This window comes from Sphaeramia orbicularis, chromosome 18 (assembly GCF_902148855.1).
Source record: "Sphaeramia orbicularis chromosome 18, fSphaOr1.1, whole genome shotgun sequence".
Taxonomy (NCBI): Eukaryota; Metazoa; Chordata; class Actinopteri; order Kurtiformes; family Apogonidae; genus Sphaeramia; species Sphaeramia orbicularis.
This window is the reverse complement of record NC_043974.1, coordinates 27,366,363-27,385,378: the sequence shown is the minus strand read 5'-3', so window position 1 is coordinate 27,385,378 and position 19,016 is coordinate 27,366,363. Positions and strand designations below refer to the sequence as shown.

Genomic DNA, 19,016 nt, shown 5'->3' with positions numbered 1-19,016 from the left:
CTGTATTTTTCTCTGCATTTAAGTGATTTATTACCATTTCTGCTTTTTTCATTTTCATTGAAAACAAGGTATTTTCAGTCATAACGGGCATCACCACGGCTGCCAGGATACATAAAGGTAGGGTAGGAGATCCTGGAAAAACGGTTTGAGCGAGCTACATTTTGAAAATACGCAATTCAAAAGTCCAACCCCTTTCTTCAAAAAAAAAAAAAAGAAAAAAGAAAATCAGGTATTTTCCTATATTAAGTTATTAAATTCACTGATTCTGTGGATGTTCATAAAAGCTCAGTGTAAATCCAAAGGTTATTAATATCAAAACAGAGAAAACTTAAGAAACGACTGACTTTTCCAGCAAAATACATCAATAACTGAACATAAAAACAAGTGTCTAAAACCACTGTGATTTGTCACACTACATGGGTTTTACTGGTCAATCAATGTTGCAAAACATGTTCACTATGGAGCCTCTGAACTTCTAAACGGGTCATAAACAATGCCGATAAAAAGTGAAGAAACTGCATTTTACATGAAATATGTAAACGTATTGATAGAATGAGTGACTGATTAAAAAGTGATCAAACATTTTAGATCGATAGATTCCTTTGGTTGCCTCTTTGAGGGTCAAACTGAGGTTTTTTTCCCTTAAATACACACGCATCGGCAAAAAAGATTTCAATTTGCAATCGGACAAGAGCAACACAACTTAGAACTAAAATTATATTGGACTGGACCTCTCTTCTACCCTATTAAAAGGACTGTTGTACACTTAAATTATACTCATAAATGTGACTCCTGTACATTGTAAGTCTGACCCACCATCTTCTGTATTAAGCTATGTTTTTGTGATTTTTTTATTAATGTATTTTTTATATTTTATGTAATAGCTGTCATGTATGTTTTGTTTTGTGTCTAGTCTTTTGAAGACACTGCTTTGTTGAATGGAGAACAAAAAACTGCAATAAAAACTACAAAGCGCAGACCTCCACCAGAGCAGATCAGTCCCCCCCTTCCACTAGAATTTTATCATTTGTTCCTTGTTGAGCTGCATTACGTAATAAATTCCCATGTGTTCCCATTATGTAATAAAAGTTCAAAATGTAATAAGAATGTCACGTCATCTTGTAATAAAGTCGCATTATGTAATAAACTGACGCATTTTGTAATAAACTACCACAATGCATTATATAGTAAATTTTTTCGCATTATGTAGTAAGTTATTACAATTTGAGAAATTTATTACAAAATGCACTTGACACATTTTTATTTTCAGGAAAATGTAATGTGCTAAATTAATCTTTAAACTGTGTGGTTAAAGTTCTGATTACATTACCTGTAGCTCCTGTGACTAATTTCTTCTAAATTGCTCTGAAATTATATTAATTTGGATTGTTATTACATAATGAACCATGTCATGACACTTTTTTTAATAAAAATGTGTCAAGTGCATTTTGTAATAAATTTATCAAATTGTAATAACTTACTACATAATGTGAATAAATTTACTATATAATGCGTTGACAATTTATTACAAAATGCGTCAGTTTATTACATAATGCAGCTTTATTACAAGATGACATGACTTTCGTATTACATTTTGAACTTTTATAACATAATAGGAATTTATTACATAATGCGGCTCAACATTCCTTCTGTCAGTATCAACATTTCCTGAAAATTTCATCAAAATTTAATCATTTGTTCCTTGTGCTAGTATCAACATTTCCTGAAACTTTCATCAAAATACACACACATGTACTGACATGCTTTTCTTTGTATGACCACAGACTCACCGGCCCCCATGTTGTGGTGGCCCATCTGGCACAGGGCTGCAGATTGCAGACCCTTGTGTCAGAGGGTCTCCTTCCTGTGCAGTGCTGGATCTCCACTTCTCTCGCTCTGTCTGTCTCAGTACCCCTCGTGCAGCTGACCCTCCTGTGCTGGGACCCACCTCCACAGCTGGCTGAGCACTGTGACCAGGGATCCACCCGCCACCTGAAATGCACAGAGAAAAAGCAGCTTTAAAGGTTACACGCTCAGAACTCAGTTATTTCTGATGCAAAAGAAACAAACAGGTTTCAAGTCTTCTTCTTGTTTAAACTGCATATACAGCCTTGTACCTGAAGGGGCAGCCTTGACCATGGCACAGCTGAGTCGACTGGCTGCTATTATTCCTCTCCGCACACACAGGGCCATTTTCTCCCATTGTGTTGCCTTGAACGCAATTTCTTCCTTTTCCACCTGCAAACACAATGAAAAATTCTATGTCAACGGGTCTGGACCAAGGTTATAATAGTTTTGGATTTTTCATTATAGTTTAGTTTTATTTAGTTTTGACCTTTTTTCTCTAATTCAGTTAGTTTTAATTTGTTTTTAGTGCAGGTTTGCTTGTTTTTATTTATTTTTTTTTTGTTTTTTTCTAAATGCTCAGTTTTAGTTTAGTTTTAGTTTTTTTATACAGTATGTTTTCTCTTCTTCTCCGTCGTATTCAAATAAATCCCAGACAGGACTCTGCTGCTTTCTCCCAACTCAAGTCTCCATGTTTCCAGGTAGAATGGGGACCAGAAGACGACTGTAAACCACAAGTGACAGACCGTTAAATATCATATGGTGCCAGCAGCTAAAATAACTTGAGGGAAATAAATCAATTTCGTATCAATCCGACATTGACAAAGACGAAAATGAAGGGAATTTTATCCATAATTTTTATACATTTTAGTTTTGTAAGCACACAACACAGTTTCAGTTACTTACCGTTTTTTTTTCTTTTAATTATAGTTTTTATTTCGTTAGTTTTTGTTAACGATAATAACCTTGGTCTGGACTTAACCCTTAGAGGTCTGAGCCTATTTTGGCCTTTTTTGAGTACTCTGATTTTGCCTTTCTGTACTGTATGAAGAAATGTTTACTATACCCATGTTTGGTATCTTTTCTTTCAGCACAACTTCATCTATATCATCTGCCTATTATTTTTAGACTTCAACCTACTATATCAACACAAAAGGACAAAAAATACAAAAAATATAAAATCTAATTTAAAAAATTTACATAATTTATTGCATAAATAACACAAAGATGCTTAATGAACCTTTTCAAAGACTTTAAAAGTGAATACTGGTTCCAAGGTTCCAAATATTAGATAAATAAAATCAAAATCGTAATAAATTAAATCCACATTGGGTTTATTCACGTTTGTTTGCTCCGAGTTCAAACTGTCATATCTCTGGTTATATTTGCTCTATCAACGTCAAATAAAAAGTGGAAGAGTGTTTCAAGTCCACACTTTCTAATGCAATTGTCCCCAGTGGTCTACGTGACCAACTTCCTATGGTACGATGTGTTGAAAATGTCATGTGATTCAGTCATGGGTCCGTGACCGTGGACTCCTAAGGGTTAAACACATGATGCATTTGCTAATATAATTCTTAAAAGAGCTACAAATTATATATTGCTCAAACAACTTTATTAGTATAGTTTTCAGTACTTTATTGTTTACTGGGGATCCCCATTAGCTTCCACTGTAGTTTTTGCCAGTCTTCCTGGGGTCCCAGTTAAAAAACAACATCAAAAATTGATACATCATTTGCAATAAATACAGCAACAATGCAGTAGCAATAAATAACAGTTAACACATCCAGTAAGTACAACTTTCACATATGGTACACCCTAGATTTTAGTGTTCTTTTAAATACATGCAAATTAGGTGAGTCCCTCAGGATTTTTGGCTAATTATTCCAGAGTTGCAAAAACCTGAATAAAACAGACTTTTGCAGTGAATTAGTTCTAGCCCGATTAATGACCAAATCAGCGCTACAAGGATGTGAGTGCATCTGGTTTACATATCTGATATTTTCAAACACTGAAATTGGTTTACCAGTCTTTATTTACTTTACTTTATTGCACACTCCTTAAAATGAATAGATCACACAACGGAGAGTCTTTTACACAATCTTTTACCGAGTTTGACTTAAAAATATGAGAAAATGCTCTTTTTCTGCAGCCTAAAGCCTCCTTATCCTCTTCATTTAGATTAGGTGAATGGGGTGCACCCACTTAATCTTTTTTGAAACATAGCCCGGGACCTCTAATTGTAGTCGTATGGGAAGGAAAAACACAGGAGCATCAGGAAACCCACAGTGGCGGTGCTTTGACGGGAATGCAAGAAGGTTGCAACTGCTCATGCTCTGAGGACAGCACAAAACTTGGAGGTGACCTGAGCTGTGGCACGCTCCGGACATTCCCCATCATTGACGCAGCCAGATGAGCCACTGGGGAATAGAAAATCTCACTGTGTAACTAACTGTGTCTGTGGTTATGCCTTTCTGTGTATGTGTGCGTGCTCAGTTAAAAAGAATCCTTTCCCAGAATCGCTTACGCAGAGCCACAAAAGAACAACACAAATTACTATCAACTCGACTACACTATAACTCAATTTGATGTCGGGTTATAGCTCAGTCTTTCTTTTGCATGTTTAGCATTTCTTGCTTTTGCATGTCCCTGTTAACATTTATTTATATGGCTCTGTGTCTGTGATCTTTACCAGTTATCTGCACCCAGGATGAAAGAGATGTAGATCCAAGATGGTTCCTGGCAGTACAGGTGTACAGACCCTCATCCACCTTGTTTGGAGACTGGATCCTTAGTGAGCCAGTGGACAAAGGGCCAACTCTGTCAACACAAATGCAACATCTTCACAAAACAGTCCAGACATGGGAAAGTATCTACCCTGGGGTTTTAGGTATCCATTTTACTCATGCATCATGTATTTTTATAAAACCTTTTATTTCACCAGGAAAGGTTGGTTGCAGGGATGCACCGACACCACTTTTTTCCAGACAAGTACTTACATTTGAGTACTTGCCAATACCGAGTACTGATATGAGTACTTAATAATACCATTACAGTTCTTAGTTACTTTTGTAAATATGCTTTATTGTCATTGTCATTAGTCTGACTGTAACAAAGAGTTGCTACTGACATTTAATGTGTTGGAATGAGTGTTTCTTAATCAATCCACCAGAGGGCACCACTCTTAATTAACCATTCCGGCTGAATACCGCAAAGAAAAGTTAAATTTTTTGTGAAGAAGAAAGTCAGTAATAATAAACATGGAGATGACAGAGGTAACACTAATGTGGATACTAATGTTGATATTGATGAGGGTAGTTGTTATAAATCTGTCAGTTCTTTTTCTCCAACTCACTCAGTTGCTCTTTGAAAAGATCCGCTACCTCCACGGTTCCTGGTGGTATTCTCCATCTGGGTACACATCCATGAGCACCTGGAAAACGGATGGAATGTACGCAGAGGACGGACTGAACGCTCCATCCGTATCTGTCTGTGTCTTTAACGTTACTTGCAGTTAGTGTTACTTTTGTCACCGTCATTTATTTTTAAAAATCTCCACACTGCTGACATTACTCCTTCGCCGCGTAACTGCTGTACTTAACTGCGAATGTCAAGCTGCCGTAAGTGATATCGGTGCGGTTGTATCCAAGTACTTTTATGAGTACAAGTACACACACTGAGTATCAGACCCGATACCCGATACTGGTATCGGTGCATCCCTTGCTGGTTGTAATTTTGTCATTCGTTTCGAGTCATGTAAGTTACAAATAGTTATATAAGACAAAACAGCAACTAATTAACAGAATTCATCAATAAATCACCAATATGTAACTAAATCAGCTGTTTCTGTCTACAAGTCACTTTGATAGAGTCCAATGTGACCACCTCTTTAAGTTTCTGGTCATTTTTCAGTGAGAGCAGCATTATCTTTTTTCCCAGTTCACAGTTCAGTGTGAAAATTTGGTACAAACAATAAATATTATTCCTGCGGCCAAAGACGATAACTAGTTCAATGAGTGGAACAGAAGATAAGTATCTAAAATCTGGACATCATTTATTGCATTTTTTAAAAGACTGTCTTTAACCTGATCTTATGTAGATGTTCCTCAATTGACTTGAAAATGTGGAGGTTGTGTTTAAAACAACTGGAGTTATTGCCGATCACAGTGAACGAGCGATGTAGGATGTCGTTACTGTAAATGTCACGCCTAATTTCAGTTTGAGCCACTGGTGCAACTTGTCATTTAGATTGTTTCATATGTGTGTATCCCCCTTTTCATTCATTTATTCATTATTATTATTATTATTATTATTATTATTATTATTATTATTATTATTATTATCATTATTATTATTATTATTATTATTATTATTATTATTATTATTACTTATTTATTGGATGTGCTTTATATTTATGTGGGTACCACCTGGAAGAGGGAGGGGAGGGATTTAGGGACAACAACCTGTGTAGTTAATGCATTTTGGCCCAATGTAAAATATGCTTATAAAATGATAAAGTTGAAAAAACTAGCTGCACTTCTCTGACTGATGTTTCGAAGATATAATGAGCGCAAGCCTAAGATAGATTTAAAAATCTAAAATTTGAAGGGACATCAATGTTGTATTACTGCATACTTTCCCAACATTAAGAGCAATTCCTCCATAAAAGGATCAGAAAATAGCACATAAAAAATATCTCTTTGTAGATGTAGGCTGAATCAGGGAGAAATGTGTCACATCTTTCATATATTACATATTTCTGTTGCCAAGACTGAACGGTGATTTGCGTAATGGAACGGACTTAATTTATTCTTTATTTAATTAAATGTTAGATGACTTTTTGCAGTATGTAGTTCAGTTAGTTTTGCACAGAACCAGCTGGCAGAAATGTCCATCTCTATTATACTTTGTTTCAGAGCCTGTACTTTTTCACGTTTAACTTGCATTTATTATTTCTGCAGAGGGTCTCTACCTTATACCCATCCTAATGCATATACACAGTACCTAGCATTAGCACATAGCACATAGAAGCAGTGAAGGCGCTCCTACTGGACAGTCAGCTTCTTTCCTACAGTAAAATTTGGTCTTCTACACAAAGTGCTGTGGAGAATAGTTCATACCTGCTACTATGTGGTAGCTCTTTTCCATTCTTCGTCCATGTTACAGATGGTTGCGGGTTCCCCACTGCGTTACATCTCAGCTCCAAACTTGCAACAGGTTTCTGCAACAAAACTGGCACTCCCACATGAACTGTTATTTCAGATGACGGAAGCCCCCCAACTTTTCTGGGCTGTTGTATTATCACCGGACGTCTCGGCCTGGATGCGTGGGCTTTGATGTTGGGTTTGTGGAGGAGAGGTCCTTGTGTGGAAGATTCTGAACCTTCAGGAGGGTGAAGGGTCGACTCGTTGGTTTCACCGTGTGTCATTGTGAGCTCACTGAGTAACTGAGCGATGAGTTGTTCTCCCCGTGGTCCTCCAAGGCCTTCAGAGAGGCTGTGCATGAGCTCATCTAGTTTGTGGGTATCGGCGATGAGTACAAACGGGCCGGAAAGTTCTGAACTGGCTCTTTCATCTTCGAGGGTCGACCTGTTCTTTTCACTGAAGTGTGGTTTTTCAACAACGTCTTTTACGTCCTGGAGAGAGCCTTTGAGCTCAAGCAAACGCTCAACAATGTTGTCATAGTGGTTGAGGGAGATGGGTAGTTCCTGAAATCTTTCTCCTGTGGAGGCTGCATCTGGCAGGCCAAGCTTCCGCTGTCCATCTGTGAAAAACCAGGACTCTGCTGTCTCTGGCACTGACAGTTTCTGTTTGCTTCCAATTATCTTTAAGACCAACTGTTCCCGTGCTTGGCCTGCCACACATGTGTATATCCCTGCGTCAGATGAAAGGAGCTGATGGATCTTTACGTATCCTAGTGATGTTAAGGAGAGGTGTGGGAGGCTCACCAGGGACTTGCCATCCTTCAACCATCGGATATGGCCTTTGCGGAAATGGCGGGTTGGGCAGCGAAGAACCACCGGCGTCCAGGGCAGCAGGTAGGCGTACCCTCCCACCACCAACTGGAGCTTTTTGCCCTTCCTCCACTGGATATAAACTTTGCTCTGAGCCAGAATGGTAGGATCTGGCTTGATAGAGTCTGTAAGAGTACAAAATAGCACATGTCAGTACTCCTTGGTATGTTTTTCTTGCTTAGAATCACATGCAGTATTACATTATAATGTTTTTATCAGTACAAATGTATTACATCGAATTAAACAAAGGGTCACTCTGGGTTCTAAAGGAGCTAGTTTGTGAGTTCCAGTGTGGGTTGAGAAATTCAAGACTAAAATTGTTTTTATAAACAGTCGGTTTTAAAAATCATATCTGGTTTCAAGCCATCTTTCATCGTGACATTTTAAGCCTTTATACTTTCCTAATAATATTTGAAAAAGGAAAACCAACACACAAGTAAAACTAAAACTGAAATTAAAAACCAAAGAGAAAATGAATGACACAATGACAAGTTCAACTCTGTAATAAATGTCACTTACTCTCACAGATTCTGAGGGAGCATGACCTGACGGTGTTGGGCTGGGCCAACATTGAACAGTTCTTGGGATCTATGGTCCGATATCGCCCGTCGTCTCCTTGTTTCTTGCAGACTGCCTGTAGTCTCTGCACACCATTCCCACAGGTCACTGAACACTGGACAAATAATATTTCATGATATAAAAACTAGCAGACCCTTCTATTATGACAATTTTACTATATCTTGCTCTTTTTATTTAACCCATACAGATCCAAACAGCAATAAATCATATCCCTATCCAACCTGTGGTATGATCCGAATGTGCACAGATGTAAATAGTATATGAGTTTATATACTTTTTTGATTTGCCTTTATTTTTGATTTTGCACTTTCTTTTGCTCTTGTGTGCTTTGCTGCTGTAAATTTGGAATTTTCCCTTGTGGAACTAATAAAAGCTTATCTTATCTTATCTTATCTTATCTCTCTTAATACCTGTTGATCCAATAATCCTATCAATACATGGAAATAATTGGTGTAAAATGCAGTTTGTCATCTTTTCATGGTCATCAGATATGACCTATTTGGATGTTCAGAGGCTCCATAGTGAACATGGAAACACCGTCATCTTCTACAACATTGATTCACCAGTAAAACCCATGAAGTTGGATCAATGACAGTGGATGGAGAGACTTGTTCTTACATTCAGTTTTGGTGAAAAACTCACTATTTCTTCAGTTTTCTCTATTTTTGATATAATAACCCTCAACTTTAATCTGAGCTTAATGATCATGTAGATCATTGAATTACATATAGAAAAATACATGATTTACACTGAAAAAATGCAAAATTAGGAGGATAATATTACAATAAATGGTGATAAATCCCTTAAGAAAGGTTGAAAATAGAGATAAATTCATTTGGGAACTGCCACAAAAGCAGCGCTGGGTCTTTATGGGTTAACACTAAGTACGTACCTGGGACCAGTCAGTTGTGACCCATTTGGGAGGGCACTCCTGCTTGGCACAGGGCTGGTGGGTTGTGGGGCTCTTTGAAGGGCAGAAGGTGTCAGGCAGTTCCAGAACGCTGCCATCTGCCAAGCGCTGTTTGCACAAGACCTGCCTCCTCTGAACTCCACCGCCACAGCTCCGGGAGCACTGCAACATAAAAATATGGAGGTGCTATTTCCTTTTCGCCTGGGATCACACGGGTTTAAATCAACAATACGAGCTAGATGCATCAGTTCTAATTTGGTACGTGTGGCGGCGTGCTTCCCAAGTTTTACCTTTCCCCAGTCACGTGCGTCCCACATTGGAGGGCAGTCAAAGCGGTTGCAAGCTTGAATAGGACTTGGTTTGGGGTTTTGACAGTCTTCGCCCCTTAAAACCTCAGTCTGGTTGCTGTCCCGAAAGGGCCGGTGAGTACAAGCCACATTGCGGGTCATGATACCAACCCCACAGGTAGCAGAGCAGGAACTCCATTCCCCTGTTTCCCACCTGCCAACACATTGTTTATTGTGAAACTGTATTGCAGACAAGGATTCTCTGCTCGTAAAAAAAATCCTCATAGTAAATCATAAAGCAAAATCAACTAAATTACAGCCAGTGGACCACCATCATTAATTTTTACCTGTATTTGGTTGTTAAGTACACACATAGTTTATTTTGGCATCGCATGCATCAAAGCTTGTTTTTTAGTGAGCACTGATACTTTAACTCTTAACTTTAACAGTTTCAGATTAATCACATCATCTATCTTGTATACGTTTCTATGCAGCCTCTCCAGACCACAAAGAGGGTCAGTCAGGAGGAGTTCAATCAGAGTTTCAGTGTTTTTTCTTGATCCCGTGAGAGGACGCTCTTGCAGTCGCATGAATGTGTAAACGCACGAAAACAAATTTCATGAAAGTGAATACAAGTGAAAACGAAAAGAGTGATTCATGGGGCCGGATCCTGGCAAAGTAACATTAAATCTCCCACTGAATTCATTGATATTTGAGTAATCCCTATGGAATAAGTTTTTAACTTCCATTTTCCCAGTGACCCATGTGGATCACTATCCATACTGTTTTCCGAGACAGTTTCACACAGTGATTAATCCAACATCAAAGTTTACTGAGCATTTTTATTCCAGTCTTGAAACTAAATGTGGCATGTGTGTAACTTTAGTCCCCGTGTCTTTTATAGCATCCAAAAAGTTTTGACTTTGACCAAGATGGCAGTAACTCTACTTCTTGCTTGACAGATTATGTGATTTTTCAAAACGATCCATATTTACTGAAGGGTCCAGGGACTGAGGAGAATTGGGAATGAAGCTTGTTTCTGGACGGTTACTATATTCAAAGCCAAATCCTATGGCTGTTTCCCTTCAGAGGGAACAGTATCCAAAGAGTGTAGCTTAATATGGGAGGGTGAGGAGGCCTCTGGGAGGTAGTATAGGGCCAAAGGAAACAAGTCCAGTACAGCGTTTGTTGTGCCTGAAAACAAGATTCAAAGTTTGAAAAAACAGGCAAGAGCAGGCTGCAAGCCTCTGGGTTTTCTGACAGAGTGTGAGTGGTGGAACACCGACACAGTGCACGGTGTTAACTTGAAACGTGTGGCCTACCGCAAAATCCACTCACCGTTTAGCTACGGCTCAGATATATTAAACAACATGTCATTATGCTGCTTAATTATGCAGGCATTTCATTTTGAAAAATGGTGTGTCCAAAATTTTGCTCTCGGTTTACACAAAAATAATTTCCAATTGCAATTTCCAGTTTAGCTAATCTACCATAGCTTTAAAAAATTCCCATAATGACAGATGAATAAGTGATGAAAAAACTAGGACTTTAACCCTCAAAGTCCAACACAGAAGCAGGCGACCAAAAGCATTTACCAAGCTAAAATGTTTAATAAGTTTTAAACCACTAATCCTATGAATATATCAAAATAATTCTGGTTAAACTCGTTTTCTCAGCTTTTATGCAAAACTAGATTTGACCCATTTAGATGTTCAGGAGCTCCATAGTGAATATGAAAACACTGTTATTTTCTGCAACACTGATTCACCAGTAAAACCCAAGTACTTTGGCAAATAGCAGTGGATGAAGATGCTTTTTTTATGTTCAGTTGGCAATAATTTTGCTGAATAAGTTACTTTTACATCACTTTTCTCTGTTTTGATATAATAGCCTTTGAATTTACACTTCCACTTTTATGAACGTCTATATGGTCAGAAAATTACATGTAAGACAATGCATGATTTCCACTGAAAAATGCAGAGAACATATGGTGTCAAATCATTTAGGAAAGGTAAATTGTAAAAAACGACAAAAATAGTTTGAGATCTTTAAGGGTTAAATGCAGTTTTATGTGCTTTCTCAGTATTCTAAAGCAGCCTCCAGCAATATAAAAATTTCTTTTTAATGGTACATCATCCCCAGAGGATGACTCACAATGCTTTAAGTGACCACCAGAGGTTTTATGTAGACCTATATGAGGGCAAAGCCTCTCCTTGATCTGCTCTGTTAATAAAAATAAGAAATCTGAAACAAAATGACCACATTTCGATAGAATTTCATAGCCCCCAGAAGATGAATTCTGACCTTTCAGTTGAAATCTAACACTGTGTATAAGACAAAAAAAAAAACATTTCACAGTATCAGTGTAGTTTTATGAACACACTCACACTTGTCTTTAAACTCTATATGCTTTCTTTGGACACCAGTAAGCGTTTCGGTATTTTTCCCAAAGGCATTCACGATACAACGAGGATGAACAATCAGTTGAACTTAAACATCTCCTCGAGCTTCTCTGCAGTGACACAACCTCAGGTTCTTCCGAGGACAGTTGGACACGCGATAGAACTGCCGCTGACATTCAATCCCTATTGTGTCTGACCTTAGCCAGGTTCCATAAGCGGTCCTGCTGGCTTCATTTCCCGCTCTGAGTGATACAACCATCCATCTCTGTCACTGAGCTTCAGAATCACTTGGACTCAGGTGGACTTAATGGTGATTTAATTGGCTCAAGTGGTTCAAATGGAGAAGGAAATATAGTGGATTAGAGGGATTTCAATCGCTTTCTAATACGACCAACGATTAGCAGAGATTAATTGATTCACGTATTATGAATGTTTTTTGATAGTCTGAAAGCTAAGTAGTTCCAGGTGTGGGGCCCAGGGTTGCATCAGGGCTCCAGGAAATGGTCATATAGTGCATATTTTGTTGGGTTGCTGGATGTTGGCAAACTAACAAAGAGCTCAGCACAATTTCAGTCCTGCTTTCAATTAATATTTTCTTATGAATGTAGCCAAACCCTTTTTCCAAAAATGCATTTCTTCCCCCCATGACCATCAACTAATTACTTTTAACGCTCATGCACAAACCATTTTAAACAATGTCTAACCGATGACGGTGCAGCTCTGATTTGTGGGTTTTACCTGGGTGGGCAGGGTTGGGTTTTGCAGTCCTGAAGAAGCTGTGGAGGACGTCTGCTGCTCACGCACAGACTCTCATCTGCCGCTTCTCTTGTCTGCTTGTTCAAACAGATCACAACGGCCTCCTGCACACCTGGGAATAAACAGTAACAGACAGAGGTGACCACAGAACCGCAGCTGAGGTTCAGGGTTAATCCTTTCATCCATGCATTAATCCAAGTTCAAGGTTTAAAACTGTTATAAACATATGCTTCCTGTCCTGTTTCCACATTAACTACTCTTCCTTATTCAGGCTATAATTTACACGGCTAAAGAAAAGAATATTCTGCTAAAACAACTATCATTGCAGTGTTCATAAAAAATAAAGGATTTTGTAGATTTTTGCATTACAAAAGTGAAACAAACATCCTTGTCCAGAAGCTTTTTGGAAATGGTTGTCAACACTCTAAGTAAAATCACAAGTAACCAGGTACCCTGCTTAGCAAAACTTTGTATTTTAGGAATATACACTGCAAAAATCTAAATCTTACTAAGTGTATTTTTCCTCATTTCTAGTCAAAATATTTCATCACACTTACAATGAGACATAATCACCTAAAGAGTAACTTTTCAGTGAGATATAAGAACTTATTTTTAGACAATAGATCTTGAAAATCTTACTTAAAAAAATCTTACCAAATCATTTTCACTTGATCCACTGGCAGATTTTGTTGCTTAATTCAAGATTATTTTTGCTTAATTCAAGCAAAAAAATGGAACAAGTGAAAATTATCTTATCTATGTTATCTTGGTTGGTCTAGATTTTCAAGATCTACTGTCTAAAAATAAGTTCTTATATCTCACTGAAAAGTTATTCTATAGGTGAAAAAAATACACTTGGTAAGATTTTTTGCAGTATATCCAGATAACTTTTCTATCAACTCAAAGTGTAAGACTTGGATCAACTTTGGCCTCCTGCAGGCCAGGAGGATGGTTGCTTTATCTTGGAGAGAAACTGAAGTACCATCTACACAGTCCTGGATTAGACAGATGACGATGTGTGTCACATTAGAAAAGTTAACCTATGTAATTAGGGGTAAAGCGCTAGGATTCGAAGAGCTGTGGACAGCCTTAATAGACTTTCTCAAGCAACAACAGATACTCATCTATAAAGCTATTGAGTGTGACAGCTTCCTTTGGGTTTTTTTTTGTGTGTGTGTTTTTGTGTGTTTTATTTTTCTTTTACACAGTTTTTTTTGTGTGCAGTTAGAGTAGTATGTGCTGGTGTGTTATGTACATTTGTCTATTGAAAGTCAATAAAAAGAGGGGGAAAAATATGGAATTGTGCATACTCTAATTTCAACAGAGACACATTCAACCATGCTAACAGCGGTTTTCTTTCTCTCCTGCAGCCACCTTTTGCATATCTAAAACCTTGATGATATCCAAGTCTTTGGTCATGTCTAAAAGTACGTGTAGTAGTTTGCCTACTGACTAAAAAGGTGGGCTTTTGTTTAGTTAATCCACCTCTGTCTCAGTTTTGCAAAGTGCTGCCTAGTTGGTTTGTGACTATAAACACACAAAAGACTATGAGTCACAAACTGCAATAAAAGCTCCAAATGAGACACATATTCCAAATGTTCTGTGTACATGTCCAAAAAATTGCTTGCTTCCAAAGCCTGAATAATATCAATATTTCCCAGATGTATTAATTGGAAAATGTTGCGAATGGAATAAGGCCTGATTTGGAATATGTTTACATGACTCATATCGAATTTGGAATACTGTTATATTCAGAATAATAGCGGAATATTGGTATTCATGTAAGCCTGCATTGTTCTTGTCAATATTACCTCATACAATGCAATGAAAGAATCTGGATATTAGGCGCCTCAATGAAAACAAGCAGAAATGGCATCTGATGGGACACGATTAACAAAGTGCAGCTCCCTGCGAATGCTCTGGCCTGGACTTAAACTTTAAGGGTGTGATGTCAGGTCATGTTAAAAGCAACGCAACATGAATCCCAGAGCCTGTTCCTAATGTTGGGGACAATAACAGTGAAGCAGGCACTTCAAACGCCACACTGGTGTGATGGTCCACAGGAGCGCAGCCCTCAGGGTGTGTATGTGACATTCGATACTGGTCTGTAATCATCCCCGAATGGGAGTTTGTTGAGTTTGGGTGAGCGCTCATACACAGACATTGACAAAAGCCTACGCCCATGCGCACAAATTAGGTTACACATGAACAGATTATCACACAGACACACAACGCAGGCATACAGGCTTGGATGTGGAGGTGGAGAGATTAAAGTGGGCCTCAAGTAATGTTGGCAGAATGTTAGGGAAACTGTCTCTGTCTGGCACTGCATTCACTGCTGAGTTGGTGACGTTAACCTTTAGGGTTAAATGTGGTTCTCCATCCATTATCACCTAATATTATTTAACTTTCCTCTTCTGTTTCAGTTTCCCAATGCCATAAACTCACCAGTTACTGCTGTTTTTGTTTTAATTGCAACTGGAACAAATTTAGTAACACAGAAGGAATGAAGTTTACCATGAGATTTTGAGTGTATTTAACCCTATAACGCCAAATGTTTCATATTTGTTACATGAGTTTTGAAGCCCTCTACATGATCAGTGTGATATTTTTTTCTTGAAAAACCTGATGTTTACAATTAGATACATGAAATACACGGATAATCCACCAGGGGGAGGAATTTGTTCACCAGAGGCCTTTCCAGTGACGCTACAAGACTGACATTAATGAGGAAGGAGGCAGAACTTTGCCAATTTTGAGAAGGAATTACCAATTTGTTAGACATGTTTGTGTCATCTATTCATTCATTTTCTGAACCCGCTTTATCCTCACTAGGGTCATGGGGGTTGCTGGAGCCTATTCCAGCTACTTATGGGTGAACGCGGGGTACAGTTCAGTTGTCACCAGTTCATCGCAGGGCTGACATATTTAGACAAACAAACAATCACTCTCACATTCACACCTATTGGCAATTTAGATTAACCAATTAACCTATAAGTGCATGTCTTTGATTGGTGGGAGGGGAGAGAACCCATGCTAACACGGGGAGAACATGCAAACTCCACACAGAAAGGTCCGAACCCCCATCGACTGGTGTTGGAATCGAACCCAGGACCTTCTTGCTGAGAGGCACGAGTGCTAACCACTGCAGCACCGTGACACCCTATGTTTGTGTTATATGATGTTTTTGTTTGTTAAAAAATAATAATATTTGAGCATTGAGACCCAATGTATCAAATATGATACAAAATTGAAACTCATACATGGAAATTGATATTTGAAACAAATATTTTTGGGTTGTTCAGAAGGACCAATAAAGGCTCCAGTTTCAAAGAACTGGAATTTTCTATCAATAATTTAATGGTTCAGGCTTTACAGGGTTAAACTAAACAAACAAGCAATAGTTAAGTATTAATCTGACTTGCTGGATTTTACAATTACAGATGTCGTCTTTGTTTGATAGCTTAAAAAAGGCAAGTTTTGGCCACAAATGGTTCTCCTCTTGATGCTCTTTACAGTGTTGCATCCTCCAAATGGCTTTGATTTAAATGATTTTATTCCCTGTTCCTGAATAATAATGGTTCAGCCAGACCTTAGTCCAGATATGAGGAGTGGACATACAGTACGTCTGATATATGATACCATTTGAGTATTAATAATAAACAGTAATAGGCCTTTTTTGCTCTTTTGGTCTTGTTATACTATACTTTTTCATACCAAAGAGGCCAAAAAGTCGTGTACATACCTCCCCCACAACTCTCTGAGCACTCTGTAAAGCCCTCATACTCCCAGTCATGCAATTCCTCCCTTTGAGGAGTCTCTGTATTATCCTCCTCCTCCTCTTCTTCTTCTTCTTTTCCTAGCTCCACCACTCCAGAGCATGGGGTCCGGTAGCAGGACTGGCTCTCCTCAGGTTTGACCCCGTCACACTCGTCGTCGGGCAGGTCAGCCACAGTCTGGGAGAAGGAAAGCAACACCTGGCACTTGACGGTTCTTCTCTGGGTCCCGGCACCGCATGTCCTGCTGCAGGGCTGCCAGGGCCCCGGGATGAACCTGGAGTTTAGAATCAGGGGTTTGAAAAAGCATGCCGAATAATAAGTCACAGACGTAAAGATTTCAAGTGTATTTCTGAAGCATTCCTGAAATTCACATGCAAACAGGCTTGGAAATGCAGTTACATACTGATTTAATAAGCGCCATCTAGTTATTTATAGTTAAGATCATAAGCTCCTGTTGTGGTTAATTGAGCAGCTGTGAAGCATTAGGATCAGCCATTCTTTGATAAACAGCTCTCATGTGCATCCCTCCTCATTTTGAAGAAGGGATCAGAGCAGGAATTTATTAATGCCTTAATAAGGCCTGTTAAGGTTGGCTGAAATTTGGACTCAGAGTCTGTATTGTCACCATTTTAATTGCTTTCGGAGAGTGAAAGACAAATAAAACTAGAATGCATGAGACACAAAGCTGTTGGACTGATCCATGGATTCAACTGACACTTTCAAAGAGACTCACTTTCTTGGGAATGCATATAAAACTGGATTAATTAAAAGTTAGGTCTTTTTACGGATCAAGGACAAGGAATGCACCTCAAATTGGGTTTTCCAGGACTTGAATAATGACTCAGTAATGTTTAGGAGAAGTGACTGAGGAGATCGAAATGTTTGACGCTGTCCTTGTGCTCATTAAAGCTTCAGGAGGCAGTATTACTTTGGCGTCATTGAGCAAATATTCCTGTATAGCCTTATAGCACTCTGTGACCCAAGTGGTCTGAGAAGAAGCATGACTTCTGCACCTCCTGTTGGCTATGATGAAAACTTTGATCAATCACAGATCTCAGAGACAAAAGCCAGTGTCTTATACACTGTAAAAAATCTGTAATTTAATATAATTTTCACTGTTTATTTTACAGATTTTTCCTGTATTTTTAAGATACAGGAAAATATCAATGAAATGACAAAAATAGACTGTGATTTTACATGTCAAATGTAAAATAACATGAAAAAACTGTAACTCTGAATAACCACAAAATTTCCATTTTTTAAAAGAAATTTTATCTTTTTTCACAGAAAAATACAGTTAAAATACATTTGCAAATGTATCATAATTTCATAAATATTTCTTTTCTTTTCATGAGATTAAACTGTTAATTTAAAGTTTAATACTGTAAAAAAATTAAAAAATAAAATGAGATAAAATTACTGACAATTAACCGTAAAATAAGTATTTGTTCGGTAAGTTTAACAAGACTTCTTTGTTAATTGACAAATATCTTGTGTAATTACAACAAAAATATTGAATAAATGTATTTTTGTGAATGTATAACATGTATAAGCACTGATAAACTGTCAAAATACAGTTTTTATCAATAGGTTGTACAACTTAGTCTCATTGAAAATTTTATATATATATATTTATATTTAAAAGTAATTAGATTTTTCTAATACATGTAAATATTCTTTACTAAATATTAAAAAGTAAAAAAAACAAAAAAAACAACGCAAAATCTCATGTAAATTTAGGGCAAAAAACTGCATTTTAATTATGGAAAATTACTGTATTTTTATGAGATGGTTATATTCTGTTATTTTAAAATATTTTTTCAGCACCCCTGCTGCTGGAATATTACTGTTTTTTTTTTGTTTTTTTTTTTTTTTTTACAGTGTAGTGGTAATGACCCATTGTTGTCAACACTGTCAGATATGTCTCTAATGTACAGACTTAGTGACTCATCACACAACAATATGGGATAGCTACCATAAGCATGATATCTGTCCTTAGAAGTTAACCTTTAAGTTGTGTGTATATGCTGTATGCCTATGCTAAACGAGTCCATAAAACACATCCATTTGTCATTCTTCTACTTTACATATGATGATAAAAAGCAGAAGAAGTAGATGAAGGTGTTAAGTAAAGACATGTTTGGTGCTAACACCCACTGCATTCGCCAAATTGGATCTTTATTGATTCCCCTGTTACAGAATAAATTGTTTCACATCTTCACATTTTGTTTATCAGCCCCTTATCTGTGCTCTGCAGCTCAGGGAAGATAAATAAAATGATATAAGTCTGCTGTAAACACACCAGGAGATTCAACAGCATCTCCAACAGACACTTAAAATTGCAGTGTTCCCAATTAAATGACCTCTGCAGAAACAACTCTGACCATGAAAAACTGCACTAATATCTGTATTTGATGAAAACAAGAATCAATAGAGATATGAGGG

General features: G+C 37.7%; 1 protein-coding gene across 3 annotated transcripts in view; it reads right to left on the bottom strand.

Moving 5' to 3' along the window:
• LOC115438871 (ADAMTS-like protein 1) overlaps window positions 1–19,016 on the bottom strand; it is a 148,245-nt gene that overhangs the window by 7,519 nt on the left and 121,710 nt on the right. For all 3 annotated transcript variants that reach the window (XM_030162740.1, XM_030162741.1, XM_030162742.1), the window contains 9 exons: window positions 16,538–16,845; window positions 12,775–12,904; window positions 9,638–9,848; window positions 9,330–9,509; window positions 8,378–8,531; window positions 6,966–7,983; window positions 4,538–4,665; window positions 2,118–2,238; window positions 1,791–1,992 (listed from right to left, as the gene is read on the bottom strand). In XM_030162740.1, coding sequence (XP_030018600.1) covers window positions 1,791–1,992; window positions 2,118–2,238; window positions 4,538–4,665; window positions 6,966–7,983; window positions 8,378–8,531; window positions 9,330–9,509; window positions 9,638–9,848; window positions 12,775–12,904; window positions 16,538–16,845 — 2,452 coding nt within the window. The remainder of the gene's footprint in view (window positions 1–1,790; window positions 1,993–2,117; window positions 2,239–4,537; window positions 4,666–6,965; window positions 7,984–8,377; window positions 8,532–9,329; window positions 9,510–9,637; window positions 9,849–12,774; window positions 12,905–16,537; window positions 16,846–19,016) is intronic.